The 24786-nt window shown below is 36.4% G+C and overlaps 1 protein-coding gene across 6 annotated transcripts in view; it reads right to left on the bottom strand.

Annotated features, from left to right (window-relative positions):
• AHI1 (Abelson helper integration site 1) overlaps nucleotides 1–24768 on the bottom strand; it is a 220541-nt gene extending 195773 nt beyond the window's left edge. For all 6 annotated transcript variants that reach the window (XM_014586221.2, XM_027770239.1, XM_006144344.3 and 3 more), the window contains exons 1-5: nucleotides 24592–24768; nucleotides 24216–24275; nucleotides 18915–18982; nucleotides 16264–16388; nucleotides 802–1364 (exon numbers count right to left, since the gene is read on the bottom strand). In XM_014586221.2, the coding sequence (XP_014441707.1) occupies nucleotides 802–1364; nucleotides 16264–16388; nucleotides 18915–18924 (698 nt within the window). In that variant the 5' untranslated portion in view covers nucleotides 18925–18982; nucleotides 24216–24275; nucleotides 24592–24768. The remainder of the gene's footprint in view (nucleotides 1–801; nucleotides 1365–16263; nucleotides 16389–18914; nucleotides 18983–24215; nucleotides 24276–24591) is intronic.
• Nucleotides 24769–24786: the final 18 nt, after the last annotated feature.

Consider the following 24786-nt stretch of genomic DNA (forward strand, 5'->3'; position numbering starts at 1 on the left):
TATGGCAATTAAAAGGTATTTTCTGTCCTAATATTTTCTCCAAGGACAGAATATATAAAGATGAATATATTCACAGAAGACCTCATCATATATGAAGAGAATAAAAAATGGAGACTTACGGGAAAATGGGATGAAAGAATGAGTTTACTATGTTGCAAAAAATTTTTAAGTTCATGTAAAGTTTTCTTATAATATGTATTTTCCATGAGGACTCCTCATATACAAGCATAGATATTTAAGCATCATAAATAGGAAAAGAATAGAATACCAAATCTTTTTTAGAGATTATCTTTGCAGGTTGTTCTACAATGAGCAAACGTTACTTGTACAGTAACCTTTTATGTATTTGAATAATGTTATATAATAACATGTAATAGTTATAGATACTGATTGGATAATATTCATATAGCATTAGGGTTAGGGTGAAATTCATATATGCAAAAAGGCATTTATAATTCATAAAAGAGGAAATAACTAGGTTTCTAATACTTAAAAAACACATATAAGTGAAAAGTTAAGGGTAGAGACTCAAAAACTGGACTGCCAAGTTTCTGGCTCAGCCTCTTACTAGTTTTGTGACTTAAACTCTTTGGTTTCAGCAAACTAGGATAATATTACTTTTACTCACAGGGTCGTTAAAAGGAACAAGTTAATTCTTATAAAGCATCCAACACATAGTAAGGCTGCACCTTAGTAGCAATGTCTCCAAGTGAAGCCTAAGAATGTTCTTTGTTAAATTATAGATAGCATTCAAAATAATATTTTTTTAGAGACTATTTTCTATTTATCAATGTAAAGTACCTTGTTTCAGTTTCAGGCAGGACTGGAACTTTCTTTTTCTTCTTTTTCCTTTTCTCACTGCTCAATTTGTCATCAGGCAGTAAAGTATCCGAGGGAAAATATGCCAACTGTTCTTTGAGTTTCTTTCTTATTTTCTTCTTAATCTCTTTTGCCATTTCTTCAGCTACTTGGAGTTGATAAGCTTGCATCAATTCTTCAGTCTCTTCTAAATCATTATTTTCTCCTCCTTCATTAGCTCTCTCATTTTTCCGATGATGGACACTTGGCTGTGGCTTCGCTCGTGTTTTCTGGTATGAAGAACCCACCTTCTTCTCAGGAGTTTCCAGATGCATTTCTTGGGCAGTCACCTGGAGCAATGTCTTTGTAGCCTTTTTATTTGACTTTACTTGTTTGTCATCCTCTACACAAACAGCATCATTTGGAAATTCAACTGTTGATTGTGTGTTTCTCAGGTTTTTTTTAGTCATGTGCATACTCTTCTCTGGGTTAGTAGTGTTAGGAGCACTTACTTCATCACTGTCTGTTTCTCTAATATTATGAAGATTGCTTCTACTGGTGTTAAGCTATGAAAAGAAGACATAATAACAACATTTTAGCTAATCATAGTTTAGTTAAGTAAAGATAAATTCAATGATTAATGTTCCACAATAAAAAGCTGGGAAGATAATTTATTTACTTGGACACAATGATACTATTCTACAACATTTACTAAACGCTCTCCTAATTTACATTCCCAGAATTAGATTATTAATCTCTGAAAGTAACTTCACCTTAGTTAATTAACTAACATAGGAAAAGTACTTAAAAACTTTCCAGAAGGAAATATGAAAACCATGCCAAGCTCAAGTGCATGTGTGCCTGAAATCCTGACAAGATGGTGAAATGGAGATGTAATCATGCATCACTGGGGGAGGGGAGCTTTCTCTTTCTCTCTCCTCAGTAAGCACATGTGCCCTCTAGCAATTAAAAACAAAACAACACACAAAAAGAAACCTTAGTGTACATCAGTAAACTCATGTATTTCTGGGAAAAATCTTCATTTTGGTCTTGGCTTCATTTACAGTACTTTAGTTTTTGTCCATTCTGCGACTCATTGAAAAATGTAGTAAATAGCCAATGTATGTGGAAAGGAGAAGGAAAAAAATGCTGAAAAAACTAGTAATCCAATATATAGCTCCAATATTTTACCATCTTCAAGGCTCTTCTGCTCATCTAAAATACATTTCAAAGTTTTATCTATTCTTCAAGGGTAAGTTATGAGGTTACATCTTCCATAAATTTTCCTAATCAGATCTAACAAAAATAACCTCTTTTTAAAAAGTAAGTTTATTTTCAGATGTTCTGTTTTTATGCAATATAGATTTAATTTAAAACAATAACAAAAAAGAGGTCAGCAGGTGATGTGCTAGATAAAGTGCTGGACTCTCCCACATGGCCAACCATGGTTCGAGTCCTGGATCCTATGGCTTACTTTCTTACCTCTCCCCAACCCTGCCTTTTTCCGGTGAGCATGCATGCTCTGTGGCAAATTTAAAAATAGTAATAATAATGATAAATAAAATTAAGTAGTAGTCCATTGTATACATATATGCCATGTTTTGTTTCTCCATATAATAATTAACATTTGAGTTATTTTAAGCTATTAAGAAATGTTTTCATTTCTCTTGAACAAATAACCACAAATGGAATTGTGATACAATATGGTTTAATAGATCTTAAACTTAAGTAATTTTACTTGGACACAATGATATTTCTCAAACTGGCTGTGTAATTCTGCATTTTCATTAGCAAGGTGTAAGACTTCCAGCTACTTGACATCCTTTGCACTATTGTTAATTTTTAAAATTTTTGCCTGTTCTAATAGGTATGTAATTATTTCTCATATTAAAACAATTATATTGGTTTAAATTGCATTTTCCTAATTACTAATAACACTGTGAATCTTTACACGAGCTATTTGCCATTCACAGCTCTTCTCTGGTTAAATATTCAAATCTTTCATCCATTTTTATTTTTATTTTATTTTTTTAATTAATTTTTTTTTACATTTAATCACTATATATCTTTATAGCATACAAAATGAATTTTACCATCTTGAATACACTGCATATTGGTCCAACCAAAGATATTATCATACACATCACTGGCAGACAATTTTCCATTTTTGTGTCCATTAAACATTCTGCCTTTTTTTTTAAACCTTTCCTTCCCCCTACCCATAGCCCACCCTTCTCCTGCACTGTCTTTAGTTTGCTATTATTATTATTATCCAAATTTCAAGAAAAGCTTTTTTAGCTTTAATGAATCAAAATCAACAAATATTAAGAAGGGCTGGCAGGTGGTGTGATGGATAAAGGCACTGGATTCTCACAGGGCTGACAACGGTTCAAGTCCCGAACCTGGCAGCTTGTTTTCTCACTTTCCCTTTCTCTCTCTCTCTCTCTGGGCAAATTTAAAATAAATAAATAAATAAGAAGAACAAATGAAATTAAATAAATAGATTTTTTTTAAAAAAAAGATGTTAAGAAAAATCTGCTTAAGACTTAAAGCCAGGATTTTTATAGAGTGGTTTACACATCTATAAGAGTTTTTAAAACGTTCTAGATAAAATGGCACTTTGAAAGTATTTTCTCCCAATTTATGGCTTACCTATTCATTTTCATACAAAGTTCTAAATTTCTACAAAGACCAAATTACCCCATTTTACTCCATGCTTTTATCCTGACAAGTATTCGCATAACCCAAAAATACTATGTTTTTTCTATAAGTTGTATAGTTTTTGTTCTTATAAATATATATATAGGTTTTTATTAATTAATACTTAATTTCTACACTCAAAAATTATGACAATTTATTAAAATGTATATAGACATCCGATTGTTCCAAAACCATTTCTTGTAAAGATTCTCCTTTCCCTCACTTAATTATCTTGACAACCTTGTCAAGAATCAATTGATCACATTTGGGCCTATTTCTAAACTCTCTTCTGTTTCACTGACTTACAAACCATCTTAATGACGATATCAGGTTGTCTTGATTACTATAGCCTTATAATGAGTTTTGACTCAGACGATATAGTTCCTTCAACTTTTCAAAACTGTTTCAAAATTGTTTAGGGTAGCCTAATCTCATATTCACATTTTAAATTTGATAATTAGATTTTAAAAAAACAATTTGCTGATATTTTTATTAGGATTTAAATGAATCAGCAGATCAATTTTTCAAATCTAACCACAATGGCATAGCAGTTAGCACACTGCTCCACAGTGCTGAAGCCATGGGGCCAGGAGGTGCCATGATGGTTAAGGCACTGTACTCCCACATGACCAACCACAGTTTGAGTCCTGAACCTCGTGGCTTGCTTTCTCACTTTCCTTTTTTTTCTCTTGCCCTCTCTCTAGTGAGCATACATGCTCTGTAGCAAATTTAAAACTAATACTAGTGAAAAATAAAATTAAATAAATGTTTTAAAATGGTGAAGCCATTTTTTAGATTGGATTGCTTCTCTGTCAAGAGGCAATGTCTATGATCCCGGCTCGCTAAGGAGGCTTAGGAGATAATCATGGCATGAGGTCCTGTTGAGGGTGCTGCCTTTTCCTATCTCTCTCTCATAAAAGAAATATACATTTAAAAAAAAAAGTATTAATTTTAAGGGCCAGCAAGGTGGCAGTAGTTAGATCCCATATAACCTTTGGCACTGTTTGAGTACCAGAACTGGTAAGTCTGAAAAACACTGGTAATGTGTGCACATGTGCTCAAATTTCCAAAAGGAATATAGAGAAGGGATTGTAGTGTAGTCACTCCACCTGGCTTTTACACTTTCACTCTCTCTCGCTGCTAAGCACATATGCCCTATACCCAAGAAGAAAAATCAATGTTAAGAGAATGGACATCAACATTGATTATTCTGATTGATAAATATCTAAGTTTTTATTTTCAGTACTTCAGAGTTTTCAGTATATAGGTCTCATATTTTAATAATTTTATCACCTTTCGCTATACATTTTTGTTGCTATTATAAACAATTTTTAACTTTTAATTTCAGGTGTAGAAATACAACTGTTTTTACATATTGACCTTACATGTTATTGAACTCACTGGTATGTATTTCTTTTTTTTTTTTTTTTTTATTGGAGAGGTTTTTTTGCTGTAGGGCGTGTGCACTCCCCAGAAAGACAGAGGGAGACATTGAGACAGGAAGCGAGAAATCACCCCCCAAGGGGAATGCCACACCACAATCCCTTTTCCTCCTTTCTCCTCTCAGGATCTTGGGCACACATGCACACGCACCCGGCATGAGTTTAAGCCACCGGGTCTGGGACCCGAACCGTGGTCAACTACGTGGGAGTCCAGCAACATAGCCATTACGCTAACTGCTGGTCCCATCTCACTAGTATTTCTAACAACACTTTTTGTAGATTTTGTAGGAAATCATGTTATATGAGAATAGAAGCCATTTTACTTTTTTATAATATTTATGCCTTTTAAAAAGTGTATTATTGTGATTAGGGTCTCCCAATATTGTCTTGAATACAGTTACATATGCTCAAGCTGAGTAAAAACACTGTTTCCTTTGGTCTGGGGTGTGTTTGGGGTTTTCTGGTCGGTTTGCTTGTTTGTTTGACAGACAGGGTCTCACTGTTGCCCAGGCTGGCCTCAGCCTCAGCCTCCTATACAGCTGAGATTACAGGCATGAACCACTGCACCTTGCAAGAGCAGGTTGTTTAGATGCCCTTTCTCAGGTTGTGGAAATTTCCTTGTATTTTTGGTTTAAGAGTTATCAGGATCAGCAGTTAGCATAATGGCTATGTCGGTGAACTCCCATGTAGTGGACTGCGGTTCGAGTCCTGGACCCGGTGGCTTAAACTCACGCCACGCATGTGTGTGTGCGCGCATGTGCCCAAGTTCCCGGGAGGAGAATGGAGAAGCGATTGTGGTGTGGCCATTCCCCCTGGTGGTTATTTCTCGCTTTCGGTCTGTCTGTCTCTGTCTTTCTGGAGAGCACACATGCCCTATAGCAAAAACCTCTCAAAAAAAAAAAAACAAACCAGAAAGTTATCAGGTATCAGTACTGAATGTTGTCAAATTCTTCTGCATTTATCAAGATGACATATGGTTTTCTTATTTAATCTTTTGATGTGGTAAATTACATTAAATGGTTTTTATTTTTTGTTTTTGCCATAGGGTGTGTTGTGATACCAGAGACAAGATGAGAGAGTTGAGAGGAAAAGTGAGAAATTATCCCCCAGAAGGTATGGCTACGCTGCAATCCCTTCTCCATTCTCCTCCTGGGATTTTGAGCATACATGCCCACATGCCTGGAGTGATTTTCAAGCTGTCAGGTCAGAGACTCAAATCATGATTGACCATGTGGGAGGTCCAAGGTCTTAATCACTATGCCACCTGCTGACAACTGGAATGTTTTTTTAACGCTCAACTGAGATAATAAAATCCTTCTATCTGGTGTATTATCATTTTTGTAAGATTGGTTTCTTAATATTTTATTGAGGATGTTTGCATCTATGTTCAAATGGGATATCGGTCTGTAGTTTCCTTGTAATCTAGTTTCAGTATCAGATACTAAGCATACCACAAAAAGAGATCAAGTGTCCCTTTACTGGACAGTCTGGAAGGGTTTATATAGAATTGGATTATTTCTTCCTCAAATGCTAGGTAAGTTATCCATGAAGCCATCTGGGAATAGTGCTCTTTGTGGGAGAATATTTAACTATAGATTCTTTTAAAAAAGTGTAATATTTGGGTTATCTATTTTTTTGCTGGTTTTTTTTTTTTTGTGATAAAATATACATGTGCAAGAGAGGGGAGGTCCTTCCACAGGTATTGGCTGTGAACCCTTTCCTCCAGTCCTCAAACTCACCAGGATCCTGGGCACGCATGTAGCACATCCAACATATTTCAGGTAACATGAATCAAGGTCAGCATGCCAGATCTGCTGTCCAGTATGCTACTGACTGTGCCACAGAGGCTGGGCTTCTCTTTCTTTCTGAGTGAACTTTGGTAGTTTATGCCCTTTGTGTAATTTATGCATTTCATCTAAGCTGCTAGACTGTCATGATAGCCCATTATTACCCTTTAAAAATCTGTAGCATCTGCAGTGAATTCCCTTATATTCTGGTAATGTTTGAATGTATCCCCCAAAGTCTGTATGTTGGAAACTTACTCCTCAGTACGACAGTGTGGAGAGCTAAAACAGAGTTGAGAGTGTTAAGAGGTGATACATGAATGAATTAACGCCACTATTATGAGATAGGGTTAGTTACTGTGGGGAGTGGACTCCTGATTGAAGGAAAGTTTGCCCCCACCTCCCCCTTTATTTGCTCTGGCTTGCCCTTCCACCCTGGAATGAAATGTAGCACAAAGGCCCTTCCTGTATGCCAGCATCATGTTCTTGGTTTAGCAGACTCCAGAACTGCGATCCAAATAAACTTCTATTGTTTATAAATTAATCAGTCTATGGCATTCAGTGGTAGCAACACAAAACAGACTAATACCTTCCTTTTACTGGTAATTTGTAGCTTCTTTTTTCCTGACAATGTGGTTAAGCTGTGCAGAAGAGTTAACTCAACAGGTCTGGGTTGCTAAAATCTACAAACCCCAAGAATGCTTATTTTTAGTAGCCCTTGGTAGGCTCGTGGAAACAGGTCTCAACACTGGGAATGTTTTGTTTGATGAGTTTTTCCTGTGCCTGAAGTCTTGGGCCACACTGGACCACTATGTCCAGATGGTTTATGTTAAAAATGTGATTTAGATGGGGTCCAGCAGATGGCATAACGGTTATGTCGCTGGAATCCCATGCAGTCTACCATGGTTCGAGTCCTGGACCTGGTGGCTTAAAATTCATGCCAGGCACGTGTGCGTGTGTGCCCCAAATCCCAAAAGAATGAAGGAGAAGAGATTGTGGCATGTCCCTCCTGTGGGGGGGATGTATGATTTCTCACTTTTTGTCTCTGTTTCTCTGGTAAGTGCACACACCCTATAGCAAAAAAAAAAAAAAAAATTCTGAAAAATATGTGACTTACATAACACCTGCTTTGTTCCAGAGATATGGAAATTAGTCACTCTAGTATTCCTATGTGACTGTCATCTTCCTCCTCTCACACACACACATAAAACCATGGACATCAAGACTGGTTAGCTTCCCAGGTTTACAATACTTTGCACATGTCCTAGGAGGGTACACTTGGAAGCTTATACCTGTTTTACCCACTGCGCCTTTTGGCTTTGCCGATTTTAATCTGTATCCATTTGCTGTGATAAACTGTAACTGTGAGTATAACAATTTTTGAGTCCAATATGTCCCTCTAGTGAATTATCAAACCTGAGAATGGCCATGGGGACTCCCAATTCTAGGACTTCCAATCCAAGGATAATCAATTGGATTTGCTGATGTTCTCTATTGCTTTTGTGTTCTATTTCACTGATTTACAGTCTTAAAGTATCTGTCCTTTATTTAGGGTTTAATTTGTTCTTTAAACTCACGCTGATAGTGAAAGCTTCAATGATGAATCTGAGGCCATTCTTGCTTTTAATGTAACAATTTAATGCTATACATTACCTCCTACCTACTTCTTTATAAGAATTCCAAATTTTGATGTTATAATTTCATTTTTAGTTAGTTCAAAAGATCTCCTAATTTCCTTTGTGATTTCTTTTTGTTACATTGGTTATTTAGATTTTTAGTTAATATATAAATATCTGAAGATAGTGAAGATATTTTTTGTTAACTGTTTCTTTAATTTTTGTTGTGGTCTAAGAACATGCTCTGTATTATTTAAAATTTTTATTTTATTTAAAAATTTTTAATATTTAAAGATAATTATGTTTGTTTTATTGCCCAGAATGGTATCTATCTTAATGAATATTCATGTACTCTTGAAAACAGCAAATATTCTGGGTTTGTTAGGTACACTGCTCTACAAAACTCATCAATTTGCCAGTCTTCTATATTCTTACTGTTTTCTTGATTACCATTCTGTCAATCCTGAGAGATGGTACTGTAATATCCAAGTATAATTGCCTATTTGTCTATTTCTCATTCTCATCATTTTGTTTTGCTTTGAACCTCTGTTATTGATTTCAAATATATTTAGCATTATTATCTTCTTCATAAACTGAAACATGTATCATAATGAAATACTCCTCTTTGCTAATATTGGTAATATTCCTCTTTGGTAATATTCTTTATCTGAAAGCATACTTCTTAAGTATCAATATAACCACTCCAACTTTCTTTTGACCAGTGTTTGTATGGTATTATCTTTTTTTCCAAACTTTGTATTTTCAACCTGTATTTTTATAGTTAAAGCTGGTTTCTTGGGTTGGCAGGTGGCATGGTGGTTAAGGCGCTGGACTCCCACATATCAGACTCTGCCATTAAAGTCCTAGACATGGTGGCTTGAAAACCATGTTGGGCATCTGTGTGTGCATACCCAAAATCTTGAGGAGAGAGAATGGAGGAGAGATTGCTGCAAGGCCGTCCCTCCTAGGGGGTGATTTCTCATTTTTCCCCTCTCTCTGTCTCTCTCCAGTGAGCATGCACCCTATCACAAAAATCTTTAAAAAAAAAATTAAAAAGTTTGTTTGTTATAGTGAACACAGTTGTATCTTATATATACATTTGCTAATCTCACACGTTCTAGCTTATTTATTTCTCTCACGAATGAGCGAGACAGAAAAAGACAGAGACACAGCACCCCAACAGGGTCTTGATACTGCAATTTACTCCCAGCCTTCAGCCAGCTCTGAATCACGGCACGTCTGTTCTTGGCATACTCAGAATGATCTTTGGGCTTGAACCAGTTAACATTCGCTATAGGGACTGCCTCACAGAGCATTGCATTTTACTACTACACCACAGTCTTGTCTCTAATCTATTCTTTTAATGGGTCTGTTTGAACCATTTATATTTAAAGTTGTTCTTGATATGACTAAATTTAAATATACTATTTTGTTAGTTGTTTTCTATTTGATCTGGTTTTTTTTCACAATTTTTTTCTGATTCTGTATAATAATTATTGGCTAACTTCATTCTAAAAGGGAGCCATAGGAGGCTCCTGAAAATGTATGAAATATATCATGTGCATGTATGAAGTTGCATTTTCCTAGATCCTCAAATAATGCATACTTTTTACAAACCTGAAAATCAAAATGTTTCAGAAAAGTCATTACTCTCTTGTCCAATTAAAGTATGTTATTCACTTATTATAATTATATAATCATTTGGCTTTTATTCAATGTACTGACACTAACTTACTAATTATTATTAATTCAATTATTAAGCTATTCTTCAGTTCTAGAGAGAAAACTATTTGGGTGAATTAGATCACTCTTTAAGCACATATTTAATTTAAATTTGTTTATATATTACTTTGTGTTCTCTCTATATTCAAAAATGAGACAACTCTAAGTTACTTTTTAGATGTTCTTCACCTATTTAAAAAATATTTTTATTTTTAAAACTTTCTATGAGGGGTTGGCAGGTGGCCAGCTTGAGGGTGCTAGACTCTCACATGACTGACAGTGGTTTGAATCTTGGACCTGGCAGCTTGCTTTCTCATTCTCTCTCTTTCTCTCTCTCTCTCTCTCTCTCACTCTGTCCCTCTATGGTCAAATTAAAATAAATAGACAAAAGTTAAATAAAATAATTCTTAAAAAAATTAAAGAAACACTTTCTATCATTTTGTTTGATATGTGAATCTTATTACGTTTCTGTATCCATTTATTCCATGAGAAAGACAGAGAGAAAAAACTGGATCATCATGCCACAGTCCATCCTCTGTCTCAGTTGGCCTGATGAAGGGCATGTGCATGCCTTGGCATGCTCAAGGAGACCCTGGGACACAAACATCAGGACTTTTCCTACGTAGGTGCAACTGTATCACTGTTGTGCCATCATCTAGTTACTGACTTATGAATCTTGCATAGAAAATACCTGATATTGATATTTTAGCATCTAGTTTAGACTCGTTTTAAAACACGAAGCTTAAAACATTTACCTTTATGATCATGATTAAGAATTTATTTTAAAAAGTTTATTATTTTCTTACACAAAAGAGACAGGCACCTCTCACATGGTCGCCACACCCAGACCCACACCCTAGCCCACCTAGATCAGAGACATGTTTTTAGCATATATAATTATGAAAGTTCTATATTTAACTAATATCAAGGCTCACCAAACAATAGTCTCAGATCCTAAATTTTCTATATTAAATTATTTGGATTCATGTCTGGTAATCATACTAAATCTTCAATGAATACATCTTTGATCGTTGTTCTTTAGGGAGAGAACATTGGTAATAATTTTCTGTTTACTAACATGTTTACTATAGCCCTCACAAAAGACTGACAACTTAGGTGATTAGACTCCTTGGATCACAATTTTTCCTCAATAGTCTACAGATTTCTCCATTGTCCTTTGGATTTAGTATTCTTAGAGAGAAGTCTGAAATACACTACATGTTTTCCTGTCTAGATGTTTGTCAAATTTCTTTTTCTCTGAAATGAAAACAAAAAGTTTCTAGATACAATTCTTATTTTATAAATTTTACCTGAAATATAAAATGGACTCATCTCTTTGTAGATCATTAATCTCAGGAAGATTTCTTCATCACGTTCTTTTTATTGTTTCTGCTTCATCAGAACTATCTGGAAACCCATTTCTAGGTCAATCTCTATGTCCTCAGTATTTATTCTTTCATTTTAGTTTTGGCCATTTATATTCCTAGAAGAGTACCTCAAATTTGTCTCCCACATAACTAGATTCATTTCATATTGTTAATTCTACTAATTTAGGCCTCAGGTATAGTTTTAAAGCAGCAGCTGGAAAAATAACATGAACTTTAAAATGGAAGAGATTGTGGTTAAATCCAATTATCCTATTTCTGACTATACGGCCTGGACAAATCACTTAATATCTATGTTTATCAGTTTTTCACGTGCAAAACAAGAGTCCCACTATCTACTTTGCATAATAAACATGAGACTTAGAAATATTTGTGAAATTCTTATCGGTGCCTGATACATAATTTAAACATAATCAGACCTGCATTATTATGAATTATCTTATTATGGTCTTTTTCTGCTTGTTTAATTTTACTTTAGACTGTTTCCTATATAATCTCAACTTGTTCTGTATAAAAGATTCCATTCTTATTTGAAAGAAACCCTCTCTCTTCAAATTTTATTAAGAGAGGTAATATTGGGTTGTATTTAAGAGAATGGATTTTGTGATCAAACTGTCAGTGTTTGAATTCTGGTTCTATCACTTACTATGTAACTGGGCCAGTTACTGAACTTCTATGATCTAGTTTTCTCATCTACACAGGTTAAGACCTCTCATGTGTTATCTGTATTAAATGTGTGACTATATATAAAGTGTTTAGAAGAATACCTGAAAGATAGAAATTACTTGGATAGGAAAGCAGGTAATACTCTTCTACTTCCTAGAGTTAATCATTTCAGAATATTTTCTTTTCCTAGAAATCCTCTGAGAATATTCTCCTTTAGTTGAGCAGGAAAATCTCTTCGTAAAGACTTCCTACTACACTCGGGACCAGCAGTTGGCATAATGGCTATGTCGCTGGATTCCCATGTAGTCGACCGCGGTTCAAGTCCTGGACCCCGGTGGCTTAAACTCACGCCGGGTACATGTGTGTGCGTGCCCAAGATCCTGAGAGGAGAATTGAGAAGGGATTGTGGCGTGGCCATCCCCCCTGGGGGAGTGATTTCTCGCTTTCTGTCTCTCTGTCTGTCTCTGTCTGGCGAGCACACGCGCCCTATAGCAAAAACCTCTCAAAAAAAAAAAAAAAAAAAGACTTCCTACTACACTTATTTGTGAATAAAAAAAAACAAACAAAACAAAAAAACACTAGTCATAGTGTTTGTCAGGTGAGGCTTAGTAAATCATACCAAGTCGTTTCACACTAATGTGGCTCCAACCTCCAAATCTGACCTTAGGTAAATGTACATACTCTCTGCCCATTTTCTGGTTATCCATTTAACTTAAAAATCTTGGCCTAGGGCTAGCTCCATGATGCAGTGTTAATGTACTGCTCAAGAGAAGCTGGATTCCACTTGGTAACTGCTGTTCAAATCCCAGCCCCTTTAGCTTGGTTTCAAGGCAAACATGCAAGGCACACATACAAATGTCCAAGATAAATAGGCTAAAGGACTAGAGGAAGGGGATCATAGTGTGACCAGATCCTGGGAAGGGTGCTCCTCTCTCTTTCTAATGTGTGCACACAAGCACTCTATCATCATGAATAAAGAAAAGAAATTATTGGCCTTAACATTTTTTCATGGCTCACAAAGCCTAGTTCTCTTAACAGTGAGAAAAAATATGAGGTTCTTTAACAGAGTTCACAAAAATACTCTGCAGAAAACTGTTTCCAGGGTTCTTCCTGCTTTGCCCAACACAAAACACCCCATGTGAAAGGAAGGCATATAGCAATACTCAATATTCCATCCTCTATATACCAACAGTATCCACCATTCTGCATTCTAGAACCACTAGAAGTATATTCTATTTTAGGTCAGCATGCATTATGGAAGATTTGATCTGTTCCACTCGCAATAGTTCTAAATTGGTGAGCAGTAGTACACTGGTGTTTCATGAACCCTCAAGTGTGAGCAGCTGGATTCTGGCAAATGTCACTTAATTTTGTCTAACCTGAAAATGGAGTCATGTGTCACATAGGATAGGCCAGTCGATGACAGACCTCATATACAATGTTGGTCCCAGAAGTTTACAATGGAGCTGAAAACTGATATTTCTTTGTGACATCCTTAGCCAATGGAACCTTGTAGCTCAATGAGTTATTGATGTGTTTATGGTGATGCTAGTGTAAACAAACCTATCGCATTGCCAACTATATAAAAGCATAGCACATACACTTAAATACAGTATATAACACTTGCTAAGAATAAATGACTATGTTGCCATTTTATGTACGTATTATATTTTTTAGCATTAGAGTGTAAAAAAAAACACTATAAAGCACTACACTATGTTATGCCAACAGCAACCTAATAAATCTAATATTTATTGTGTACACTGATTACATTGCTTTTTTCTTGTGCTTGATTAATCTTGTATTGTTTTGTTCATCATGGTCTTCCAGTGAGACAAGATGTGGAGGCCAGTGAAACAAGATGTGAAGGTAGAAGACGGTGATATTGAGGATCCTGATCCTGCAACCTAGGCTAATATGTGTGTTTGCATCTTAGACTTTAACAAAAAAAGTTTAAAATATTAAAACAATTTAAATAAAAAATGCTTATGATTAAGGACATAAAGAAAAAAAAAATTTAGATTTATTTATTTATTTCTTCTGAGAGAGAAACAGACAAGACAATCCCCAAAAAAAGTCTTCATGCCATGATCCATTCCTAGTTTCAGCCAGCCTGGATCATGAGCACATCTGTCTGACATACCCAAAGAGATCTCAGGATACAAAGTCAGGACCTTTCCATGTTGGCCCCCTTTAATTACTGTTGTGTCACCACCTCTTTTTTCCTTTCTTTAATAAAGAGAGATTTTTGCAATAGGGCATTTGCACTCACTGGAGACAGAGAGAGAAAGACAGTAAGAAATCACCCCCTGAGGAGATGGTCACACCAAAATCCCTTTTCCTCCATTCTCCCCTCGGAATTTTAGGCATTCACTCAATTGTACCCTGCATGAGTTTTAAGTCTCTGGGTTCAGGATTCAAACCATGGTCAGCCATGTGGGAGTCCAGTGCCTTAACCATTATGCTACCTGCTGGCCCCCTACCAACTGTTTTTTACGATTATACAATGCATAAAGCTAAGTGTTACTACATAGGAGTCAGAAGTTAAATTCTTTTTAAGGTTTATGAAGTAAAAAAGTTGCAGTAAGCAAAGGTTCATTTATTTGTTGTTGCTGTTTGGTTTTTGTTTGCTATAGGGTGTGTGCGCTTGTGGGAGACAGACAAGAGAAAGTAAAAAATCACCCTCCAGGAGAGATGCCATGACTCAATCCCTTCTTCTCTATTCTTTTCCTGGGATTTTGGGTATGCACGCATGTACCAAATGTGTTTTTCAAGCTGCATGGTGTGGGACTTGAACCACCCAGTTGGCCATGTGGGATCCAGCCACCTTAACCACCATGACGTCAGCTGGCCCAGCAAAATTAACTTATTATTGAAGAAAGGAAACTGTATTGTTTATAACTTTAATGTAGCCTAAGTGTACAATGTTTAAAGGTCTACAGCAATGTCCTGGGCCTTCACATTCACTCACCACTCACTCGCTGACTCAGAGCAATATCCAGTACTGCAAGCTCCATTTATGGTATGTGCTCTATATACTATACCTTTTTGGTTTTATTTCAAATTTTAATTGTATCTTTTCTATATTTAGGTATGTTTGAATACCTAAGTACTTAACATCATGTTACAATTGTCTACAGTAGTCAGTATAGTAAAATGATGTACAGGTTTATAGCTTGGAAGCAATAGGTAGCCTAAGTGTGCTGTAGACTAGATCATCTAGGTTTGTGTAAATATACAGTATCTACCTAACAATGAAGTTACATAACAACACATTTCTCAGAACATATCCCTATCAGTAAGTGACACATAACTGTATATACTGTTATATTGATGGCTGCCAGTTAGAATGCTGAAATGAGCTGGTTTCATGATAAAATATGAAATGGGGAAAGATTTACTATAAGCAATATTTAAGATTTATAACTAATAAAATTTCTGCCAAAGAAATACTATGTGCCATTTACTAGAACATACAAGAATTTATTTATTATTTTTATGTGAGGACACAAAGATTTTGGTCAAAAGAGTAAAAACTGCCAACAGAAAAAGTGATAAACTGCTGAAGAGTGAATAGTAAATTAACTGTGGATACCATTACAGACTTGTTATAATGCCATGAGAATCAGGTTGTAGTTAGTTGCCAATTTGTTTAGTATAGCTTTGAGTTCTGTATTTCTAATTCCTTTAAATGTGCCGCCAAAACGTCTGTCATTTTGAAGTGTGCCTCAAGCATAAAAGGACAATAATTGCCTTGAGGACATTGGTTTTTCCTTGTTCTGCTGAGAAAAACCACAGAGAATAAGTAAAGATGAACCATTGGTCATTTGAGTAAGCTGCTAAGTTCTTCACAACTCAAAGTTAAAATCTTTATTTTCTTCAAAAATGTGTAATTTGGCTAGTTTTGAGTTTCCCCATTATCCCTGGTCACTTTTACCAGGGTGTCTGTATTCTTCCTATATGATAGCACTCAAGACTGAACTCAGGAGAGATGTTGATTCTAATGTAAACTTTATTATTTTCACATGTGTTATTGACCATGACATAGATTTACTGGTTTTAATTTCCAAAATTTCTTAGAATTTTAATATGAGGACCATAATTTTATACAGATATGTAAGTTACCATTACCAAATGACCAGTTACTCACTGAGCTGTTTCTTCCAGAGTTAGCAAGTTTTTTCTTCAGTTTTTTTCTTTCATGTATTAAATCATTATGGGTCTTAAGCAATTCTTCAAAGCGAACTTTGGTTTTTATTTTGGCTTCACTCTCAACTATAAAAAATAAAGACTTATATCATTCTCTAAACAAATCTATGATAATACATATGTGCAGTACTATTATGTTATGGAACACAGTCTTGCAAATTCCTGGATGAGTTCTCTAGCTACGTTAGAACCATAGCATAGCAATCACTAGTTCCTCCCTCTTAAAATATTTTTTGCTTTGATAAAACCACACTTACCTGTATTCCTTTTACTTTTTTGACTCCCACTAAAAGTGTTCTTTGCTAAATTAACCTATTTCTGTTGAACAGTAACACCTACTCCTATTAGTTATATGGCCTTAAACGAGTTACCTATTATCTGTATACCTCAATTTCCTTATCTGTAAAAATCACAATAATCCTATGTCAAAGATCATTTTCATGACAAATGGCTAACACTTTTATGGCCTATAATCAGCATTCAATAAATATTTAAAATGTATTCTTTAAAAACATAAGTCAGATCATATTATTCCTGTTTAAGCCCTGTAATTTTCTTTTCTTTTTTCTTTTTTTAAATTGTCAGAGACTCATGCACTCCCAGAGAGAAAAAGAGGCAGAAAGGGAGAAGGAGAAAGCATCCGGCAATAGGGTGTGGTCTTATGCAATTCCTCCTTCTCCATTTCTGCCTCCTGTCAGGATTTGGGGCGCAGAGCACACACACCTGGTGTGTTTTTCCAAGCTGCTGAGGCTGCGATTTGAACTGTACAGTCGGCCACGTGGGATATGACTCTTCATAACCAGGTCATGGAGCCAGCCCCAATTTTCCAATTGCACTTAGGATGAAATAAAACAAGTTCTTCACATGCCCACAGGATTGTGTCTCCTGATCTGTCCATCTCTATAGAGAGTTTTAAACAAAGACAAATATGCCTTTAGATCCCTACATTCTATCCATGCTACCTTTCTCGTAGCTCTTCTTCCTTCCCAACTAAAGCTACTTTCTCCTTGGAGTGAGTTTTCTCTAACTCTTCATCTGACTGGTGTTTATCTGTTCAAATATTGCCTCTGAAATGACATATTCCTGACAATCTCATCTAGATTTGTTTCTGACATAGGCTGTTATTTTCCTTCATAGCAGTTGACCCAACAGGAAATTATAGTTTTTATATATCTATACAAATAAATTATCTGTTTCTCTCACTATACTATGTAGTTCATAATTACACCCCTAGCTACTATCATGAAGTCTGAATGGAACAGGCATTCGATAAATAGGTTTAAATGAATAAATGTTGAATGAATGAATGTCCCACAGCAGGTGTCAACAAACAAAGGCCTGTAGGCCAGTCACCTATTTTTGTAAATAAAGTTTTAATAAAACCAGACATGCCCATTGGGTTAAGAATTGTTATGGCTGCTTTTATGCTTTAATAACAGAGTGTAGTAGTTATAGCAGAGACCAAATCTAATATATTCACTAGCTGGCTTCTCAAGAAAAACCTTCCCAGTGCCTGTTCTAGAGTAAAACATGGCATTTTAATAATAAACAACAAAAACTAACCATATGTTATAATCATTATTTACCTTGTCTAGATGAGTCCCAAACTGCCAACTAAAGAACACATATTAACCTAATGACAACATTAAATAAAAAAGTGAACATCAATTTATTAAATATCTCTAAGTGTAATATTTGGTCAATAATATCTACTCTATTCACTAATAGAGTAGATAAAGAACTCCTTAAAATAAACTAAACTAAGGGAGCCAGCAGATGGCATAGCATTTACATTGTTGGATTCTCACATGGCTGACTGTGGTTTGAGTCCTGGACCTCATGGCTTGAAATTCATGTTGGGTGCAAGTGTGCCCAAGAATCCAGGAGGAGAATGGAGGAGAAGGGATTGTGGCACGGCCATATCCCGGGGGGTGATTTCTCACTTTCTCACTATCTCTGTCTCTTTCTGGATAGTGCATGAACCCTAAGGCAAAAACCTCTTAAAAAAATTAAATAAACTTAGGACATTCAGTGACTTAGCAGAAATGCAACTGCATCTACATGGGAAAGGTCCTGGTTTCATGTCCTGAGACCTTCCTGAGAATGCCAGCTGTGTGCGTCTGTGATCCAAGCTGGCTGAGACCAAGAGTGGATTTGCCATGAGGACCCTGCTGGGTGTGCTTTTCTCTCTCTGTTTATTGGTCTCTCTCTTAAAGAAGAAATAAACTTTAAAAATAAATAAAACTTAAAAATAAAATGTATGGGGACCAGTAGTTGGTATAATGGCTATGTCGCTGGACTCCCATGGAGTTGACTGCGATTCAAGTCCCGGACCTGGTAGCTTAAACTCACGCTGGGTGCGTGTGTGTGTGTGTGTGTGTGTGTGTGCCCAAGATCCTGAGAGGAAAATGGAGGAGAAGGGACTGCGGCGTGGCCATCTCCCTGGGGGTGACTTCTCGCTTTCTGTCTCTCTGGCAAGCGCACATTCCCTATAAAAAACAAACAAACAAACAAACAAACAAAAAAGACCTCTAAAAAAATAAATAAAATGTATGGAATATAAATTTTATGTATAAGTTTTACAAATCTTACCAGTGGGCATATCTCAGCTTTATGGTGAGCATTGAGTAGTAATATAAAGCACTGACTCGATCAGGATCCTATTTAAAAAAAAAAAAGAGGATTTATTTGTAATATGTGACTTCCAAATACAACAGTGGAATATTCTTAGAGCAACATTATGGCCTTGTATACTACCTACTTCATCAGGTTTATATTATAAAGCTATGTTTTCTTATCCCAGACTTACGCAAATGACTTTAATATATCTGAATGAGTTTTTAGGATCCTGAAGCAAACTGAATCATATTTGAATAAATATGTAAGTAAATAAAATATACTTCACACAAAAAACTGAAAACATTTTCAAAGGCAGTAAACATCTACCCTGGTATGTGAGCAAACTTTTTATACTGCTTTAATGCATTAGTGAACATCCCAACAAGCTTTTAAAAAACCAAATTCCATGTCAGGACTGACTTTCTCAAGAGTACATGTTATTACATGAGTAAAGTATGCTGTGGGAAGCATACTCACAGATAATTAACTTGCATATCTCTGTATATGTTATTGAAAATCCTGCAATTGCATAAGTATCTGTATCATCTTTCTTTTTTTTTTTTTTTTGGAGAGGTTTTTGCTACAGGGTGCATGCACTTGCCAGAAAGACAGAGAGAGACAGAGAGACAGAAAGTGAGAAATCACCCCCCAAGGGGGATGGCCATGCCATAATCCCTTCTCCTCTCAGGATCTTGGGCACACATACACACGCATCCGGCTTGAGTTCAAGCCACCGGGTCCGGGACTCGGACCGTGGTTCACTACATGGGAGTCCAGCGACATAGCCATTACGGTATCTGCTGGTCCCTCATCTTTCTTGAATAAATACCTATGTGTGTATTATTGTGTCTCAGGGCTGCTCAAAACCATGGATAAACTCAATATGTATATTCTTGAATTACAAATTTTATGTAAAGATGCAGATGTGTGTTTAAAGAGAACACACTAATTCTTGTATTAGAACACAATATGGGATCGATCTTAAGAATGAAACTGAAGGCTAAAAAAATAAGAAAGAATAAAGGCACATGTATTTTGAGCTGGGTTATTATTATTAATTAATGCTTCTGTTCTCTGGGGACCCAAATTCATATTCCTCTGGTAGAAAAGTATAAGAGAAAATGTTTTATTAAAAAGAAAAGAAAAGAATAATTCTAATTACTTGATAACTTATGTAACAATTATCTAGTCCACAAACAAAACACCAATCACTAAATACACATAATAAAAACTCCTATATTTTATTGATAGGATCCTGTACTTACTCATTCCATAGATACAGATCTAGTAAGCCTGTCACTTTTGAACCCAAATCAGGATAGAAAGAGACTGCAAGGACAAATGCGGTGACAGCATTGGTAATTGAAACTTGGTTAAACGTAAGTAAAAAAAAAAATACAAAGCAAGTAAGAATTTAACATCAATACTACTCTATGATCATTCAATATGTAGAAAAATAGCTGATCTATATTATAGCTATGAGTCATCAAGTAATAATTTATTTATATTGGGCATAACATTTTATTTTGAGCAGAAAACTTAGAAGATTGAACAATGAAGATGTTAGGGAACGAATAGAGGATGATTCTGTTTCTAGAATTAGAATAAGTAGACTACTATAATATAATGTGGTAAATTAGAGCAGTTTAAAATCCAAGTTCTAGGGACCAACAGTTAGTGTAATGGCTGGGTCACTGGACTCCCATGTAGTCAACTGCGGTTTGAGTCCTTGACCCGGTGGCTTAAACTCAAACCAGGCATGTGTGCGTGCGTGCCCGAGATCCTGAGAGAACAGAGGAGAAGGGATTGTGGTGTGGCCATGCCCCGGAGGGGTAATTTCTCACTTTCTATCTCTCTGTTTCTGTCTTTCTGGCGAGTGCACATTCCCTATAGCAAAAATATCTCAAAAAAACCAAAAAATATCCAAGTTCTAGAATTAGTCTTTCATGGTTACTTGTGTGACATTGGGCACTTTTTTTTCCTTATCTGTAAAATCAGCCTAACAGTACCTATATAAAAGGTTGCTATAAGGGGTAGCAATTTAGAACAAGTACTTTAGACAGAACAAGCACCAGTAAATATTAGCTACAATTACAAGTAATTCTTATGGGGACAGTGAGCTTAGCGTGGAGCATGTGGAACTCTGGTGATCTAAGGGGCACTGAGAGGCTATGATAGCTCCACTGTCAGAACCCTGGTCTCAAATCCCAGTTACACATGCCAGGAGATTAATCCTTATGGTCCTCAATTTCCTAATCTTAAAAAAAAGAAAAACAGTAATAGTAAATCACTCAAGAGTTTCTGTAAAGATAAAATGAGAATATGCAAGTAAAATACATGATGCCAAACACATAGCAAATCCTTCAGAAATTAAGGCTATTACTGCCCTTTATATACATTAGTTGTCTGCATATATGTAATTACATCATGTTTGCTAGGCAACAGAATATATTAATCTAGCAGGGAGATCTGGGCTAAAGACTTGGGAATTATTTATGTATATAATGGTTGCAAGAAGATAAAAAGTCGAAGATGGCATTCAGGGAGTCCACCAATAAAAGAAGAAACCTGGGATTAAATCTGGGTGAAAAACTGAAAGATGCATTAGAGAGGAAAAGAGTGGGGAAAGAAGTCATCTGCACATTTGGTGTCAAAAGCTGCTGCAAGTTTTGAAGTGTTCATTGGATCTGCAATCAGGAAGTCACAGGTGTCAAAGCTATTTAAGGAGGGGCAGAAATCTGGCAGCCACAGAATAAGGAACGAATGGAAGGTGGACCTGTAGGAGGAATATGTAGATAATCCTAGAATTCTATATCCAACTCTCTCCCCACCACTCCCAAAGGCTGTGACAGAGACAGTAGCTTTACAGGACAAAAAGAATGTAGAAGAAATTTGCTGTTTGTTTTGACTGTTCCCATGCCTCCATCACTTGTCCCTTTAAAAAAAGCAAATCATCCTTTATATTGCAACCAGAGTGATTTAGAAAATGTGTATTTTCTAAAATACAAAAAGGAGGGGATCATTTCACCCACTGGAAAAAATACCAAGTCCTTACCATTAGGGTCCAAGGCCATTTATAAAATTACCACTTGCCTTTCTTTACATCCCTTTCACAGGCCACATTTCAGCACACATTGTGTTCTAGCCCTATGAAACTACATATGTGCTCACAACGTACCAAATTCTCTCCTGCTTTTGTATCATTACACATACACCCTTCTCTCCTGAGAAGTGCTTTTCATCCTTTGTCACTCTTAACAACTCCTCACTGTCTTTTTTTTTTCTTTTTTTGGAGAGGTTTCTGCCATAGGGCACGTGCGCTCGCCAGAAAGAGACAGAGAGACAGAAAGCGAGAAATCACCCCCCAGAGGGGATGGCCACGCCACACCGCAATCCCTTCTCCTCCATTCGCCTCTCGGGATCTTGGGCACGCACACACACGCCCGGCGTGAGTTTAAGCCACTGGGTCCAGGATCGAACCGCGGTCGACTACATGGGAGTCCAGCAACATAGCCATTACACTAACTGCTGGTGCCACAACTCCTCACTGTCCTTAGACACTAGTGCAAATGGTACCCTCTCTAAGGAGCACACTCACCTCAAAGGGCAATTAAGTACTTACCTGTGCTCCCAGGGTGCCCTTGGTCTTTGTATCTCTCTCTACCTCAGCCCTGAATGTTCATTAACCCTGGTAAAATGTGACCTCTCACTAAATTCATGGGTTTTGAAGGGCAGGGCCCTACTCTCTACATCTATGTATCCCATTAAAAAAATAAAAATGGCATTAATAATATCCTAGAGTCACAAAGACTCAGGCTTGAGTTCTTATTTTGTCAGTGATGTGTTGTCTTGGGCAAGCTATTAGTTTCAGTATGCCCTGACTCTCTTCTTGCCTGGGAAATTAAAAAGTAACAATTTTATTTTAAGAAGAAAAGGGAATACCTGTGTGAAGTGAAATTAGCCAGGAATAGTAAGAAAAATAGCTTATTTTCTCAATCATATGTGGAAATTGAAAAATGACCTCATACATATGGAACAGAAGAATGACTACAAGAGATTAGGAAGGATTGAGCAGAGGAGAAGATAAAGTGGAACTGATTTATGGAAACAAAATTACAGACAGAAAGAAGAATTTCTAGTGTTATCAAATACTGTAGAGGCAATATGGTTAACAACAATTTTCTGTATATCTGAGTAACTAAAAAATAGGATTTTGAATATTCCCAACACAAATAACAAATGACTGAGATGATGGATATACTAATTTAATGTTATGCATTTTATACTTGTTCTGAAAAATCACATTATATCCCATAAATGTGTACAATTATATGTAGATTAAAAATATGCAAAAAAAAAAAAGGGGGGAAATACCAAAAAGCAAAGTAGTCAGCACACTGCAGGTGTTCAGTAAAATTACTTGATGTCCACTACTACTATATTTAAAATAAATAATTACATAATAAAATACATGCTTAAATAAATTATACGCTTACATTATTTTCTATTATTTAATAGTTTAATGCACAATTGAAGTAATAAACGCTAAAATTATTTACTGGAGACATGTAAATGTACTACAGAAATAATCACCTCTAAATGTTAATGTGTACTACTACAGCAAACACATACTTTGGAATTAATGACTAATATTTTATTAGTAACATTATCTGGAAAAATTAGAATCTTATAATATCACTTTAAGATTTCTTCCTCACACACCCTTCTAGAGTTTCTAAGAGATACTGCATAGAAAAATTAACCAGATTATGTTTCCTTTTATTTTTCTCAGACCACCTGACTAGGGACTAATATGTGACTAAAGATCTAGGGGAGAAAAAGCTAAGCAGCTTGGACAATTCATTCATTAACTGAATTTTATAGAAAGACAAAAAAGAAACAAAAAACTTTCATACATAATTCAGTTAATAAATAAACGATACACTAAATAAACAAGATTTTAAATAGGCTTTAAAAATTCCTTGGGTATTTAAATTTCTTTTATTCTTTTGAAAATCTTCCAGAATCTTAATGATAAGTGATCTGCTTCCCGAAGGCCTAAACGATAACAGGAATCATTAATGCAACAGGTGAAAAAACTGTTGCATCCCTTTCTCTAATAAAAGGAAAAAGCTGTATTTTCGCAGAAGTTTGGACGAGAATACTGAAATGCAACGCAACCATTTGGTAGGGATTGTTAAATAGTACATATTTTATGCGTATTGAAACTATCCTAAATCATTAATACTCTTATAGACGTAACAGATCGGTCACCTTTTCTCAGATGTAATTAAGGCATTTCACAGGCTCGAGATTCAGCACCAGGTTGATACTCTAAAAGGAAATAAACATACTTAGTACGTATCCGAATTAAAAGTGTTTAAACCAGAATCGGAGTAAGACAAAGATCGAATTCACTTTGTCAGAGAACCATGCTGAGCACTCCGCAGCCGGGGACAGCAGAGAAGGGAACAGAGTAGTACGGAGAGTACCACAGAAAGCGCATCCCTCCCAACCGCGCACAGGCTGTCGAGGTGCGGCGCGGCCCCGGCGCCCGCAGATCAGGCAGCCCCGGAACGGCCGCTCCTCCCGGGTCAGGCCGAGAGCCGGAGCCTCAACTCCCGCTACCCGGCGTCCGCAGGCTACTCACGGAGAGGTAAGCGCAGAGTTGTCTGTCCCTCCCCAGTCCACACCCGCCGCCGTGCGAAGCGGCACCCTGCGCCAAACTGGGCGGGCCGGTGCGATGCGGCCACGCAGCCAGCCCCGCCGCCGGAGACCCGGGCTCTTAGGGCAGTGTGGGTGCCGCAGTGCGGGCAGCGCGCCGCCCGCTGACGTCAGCGCCAGC

The sequence above is a fragment of the Tupaia chinensis genome, unplaced genomic scaffold (genome assembly GCF_000334495.1).
Source record: "Tupaia chinensis unplaced genomic scaffold, TupChi_1.0 Scaffold000117_2, whole genome shotgun sequence".
Classification (NCBI taxonomy): Eukaryota; Metazoa; Chordata; class Mammalia; order Scandentia; family Tupaiidae; genus Tupaia; species Tupaia belangeri.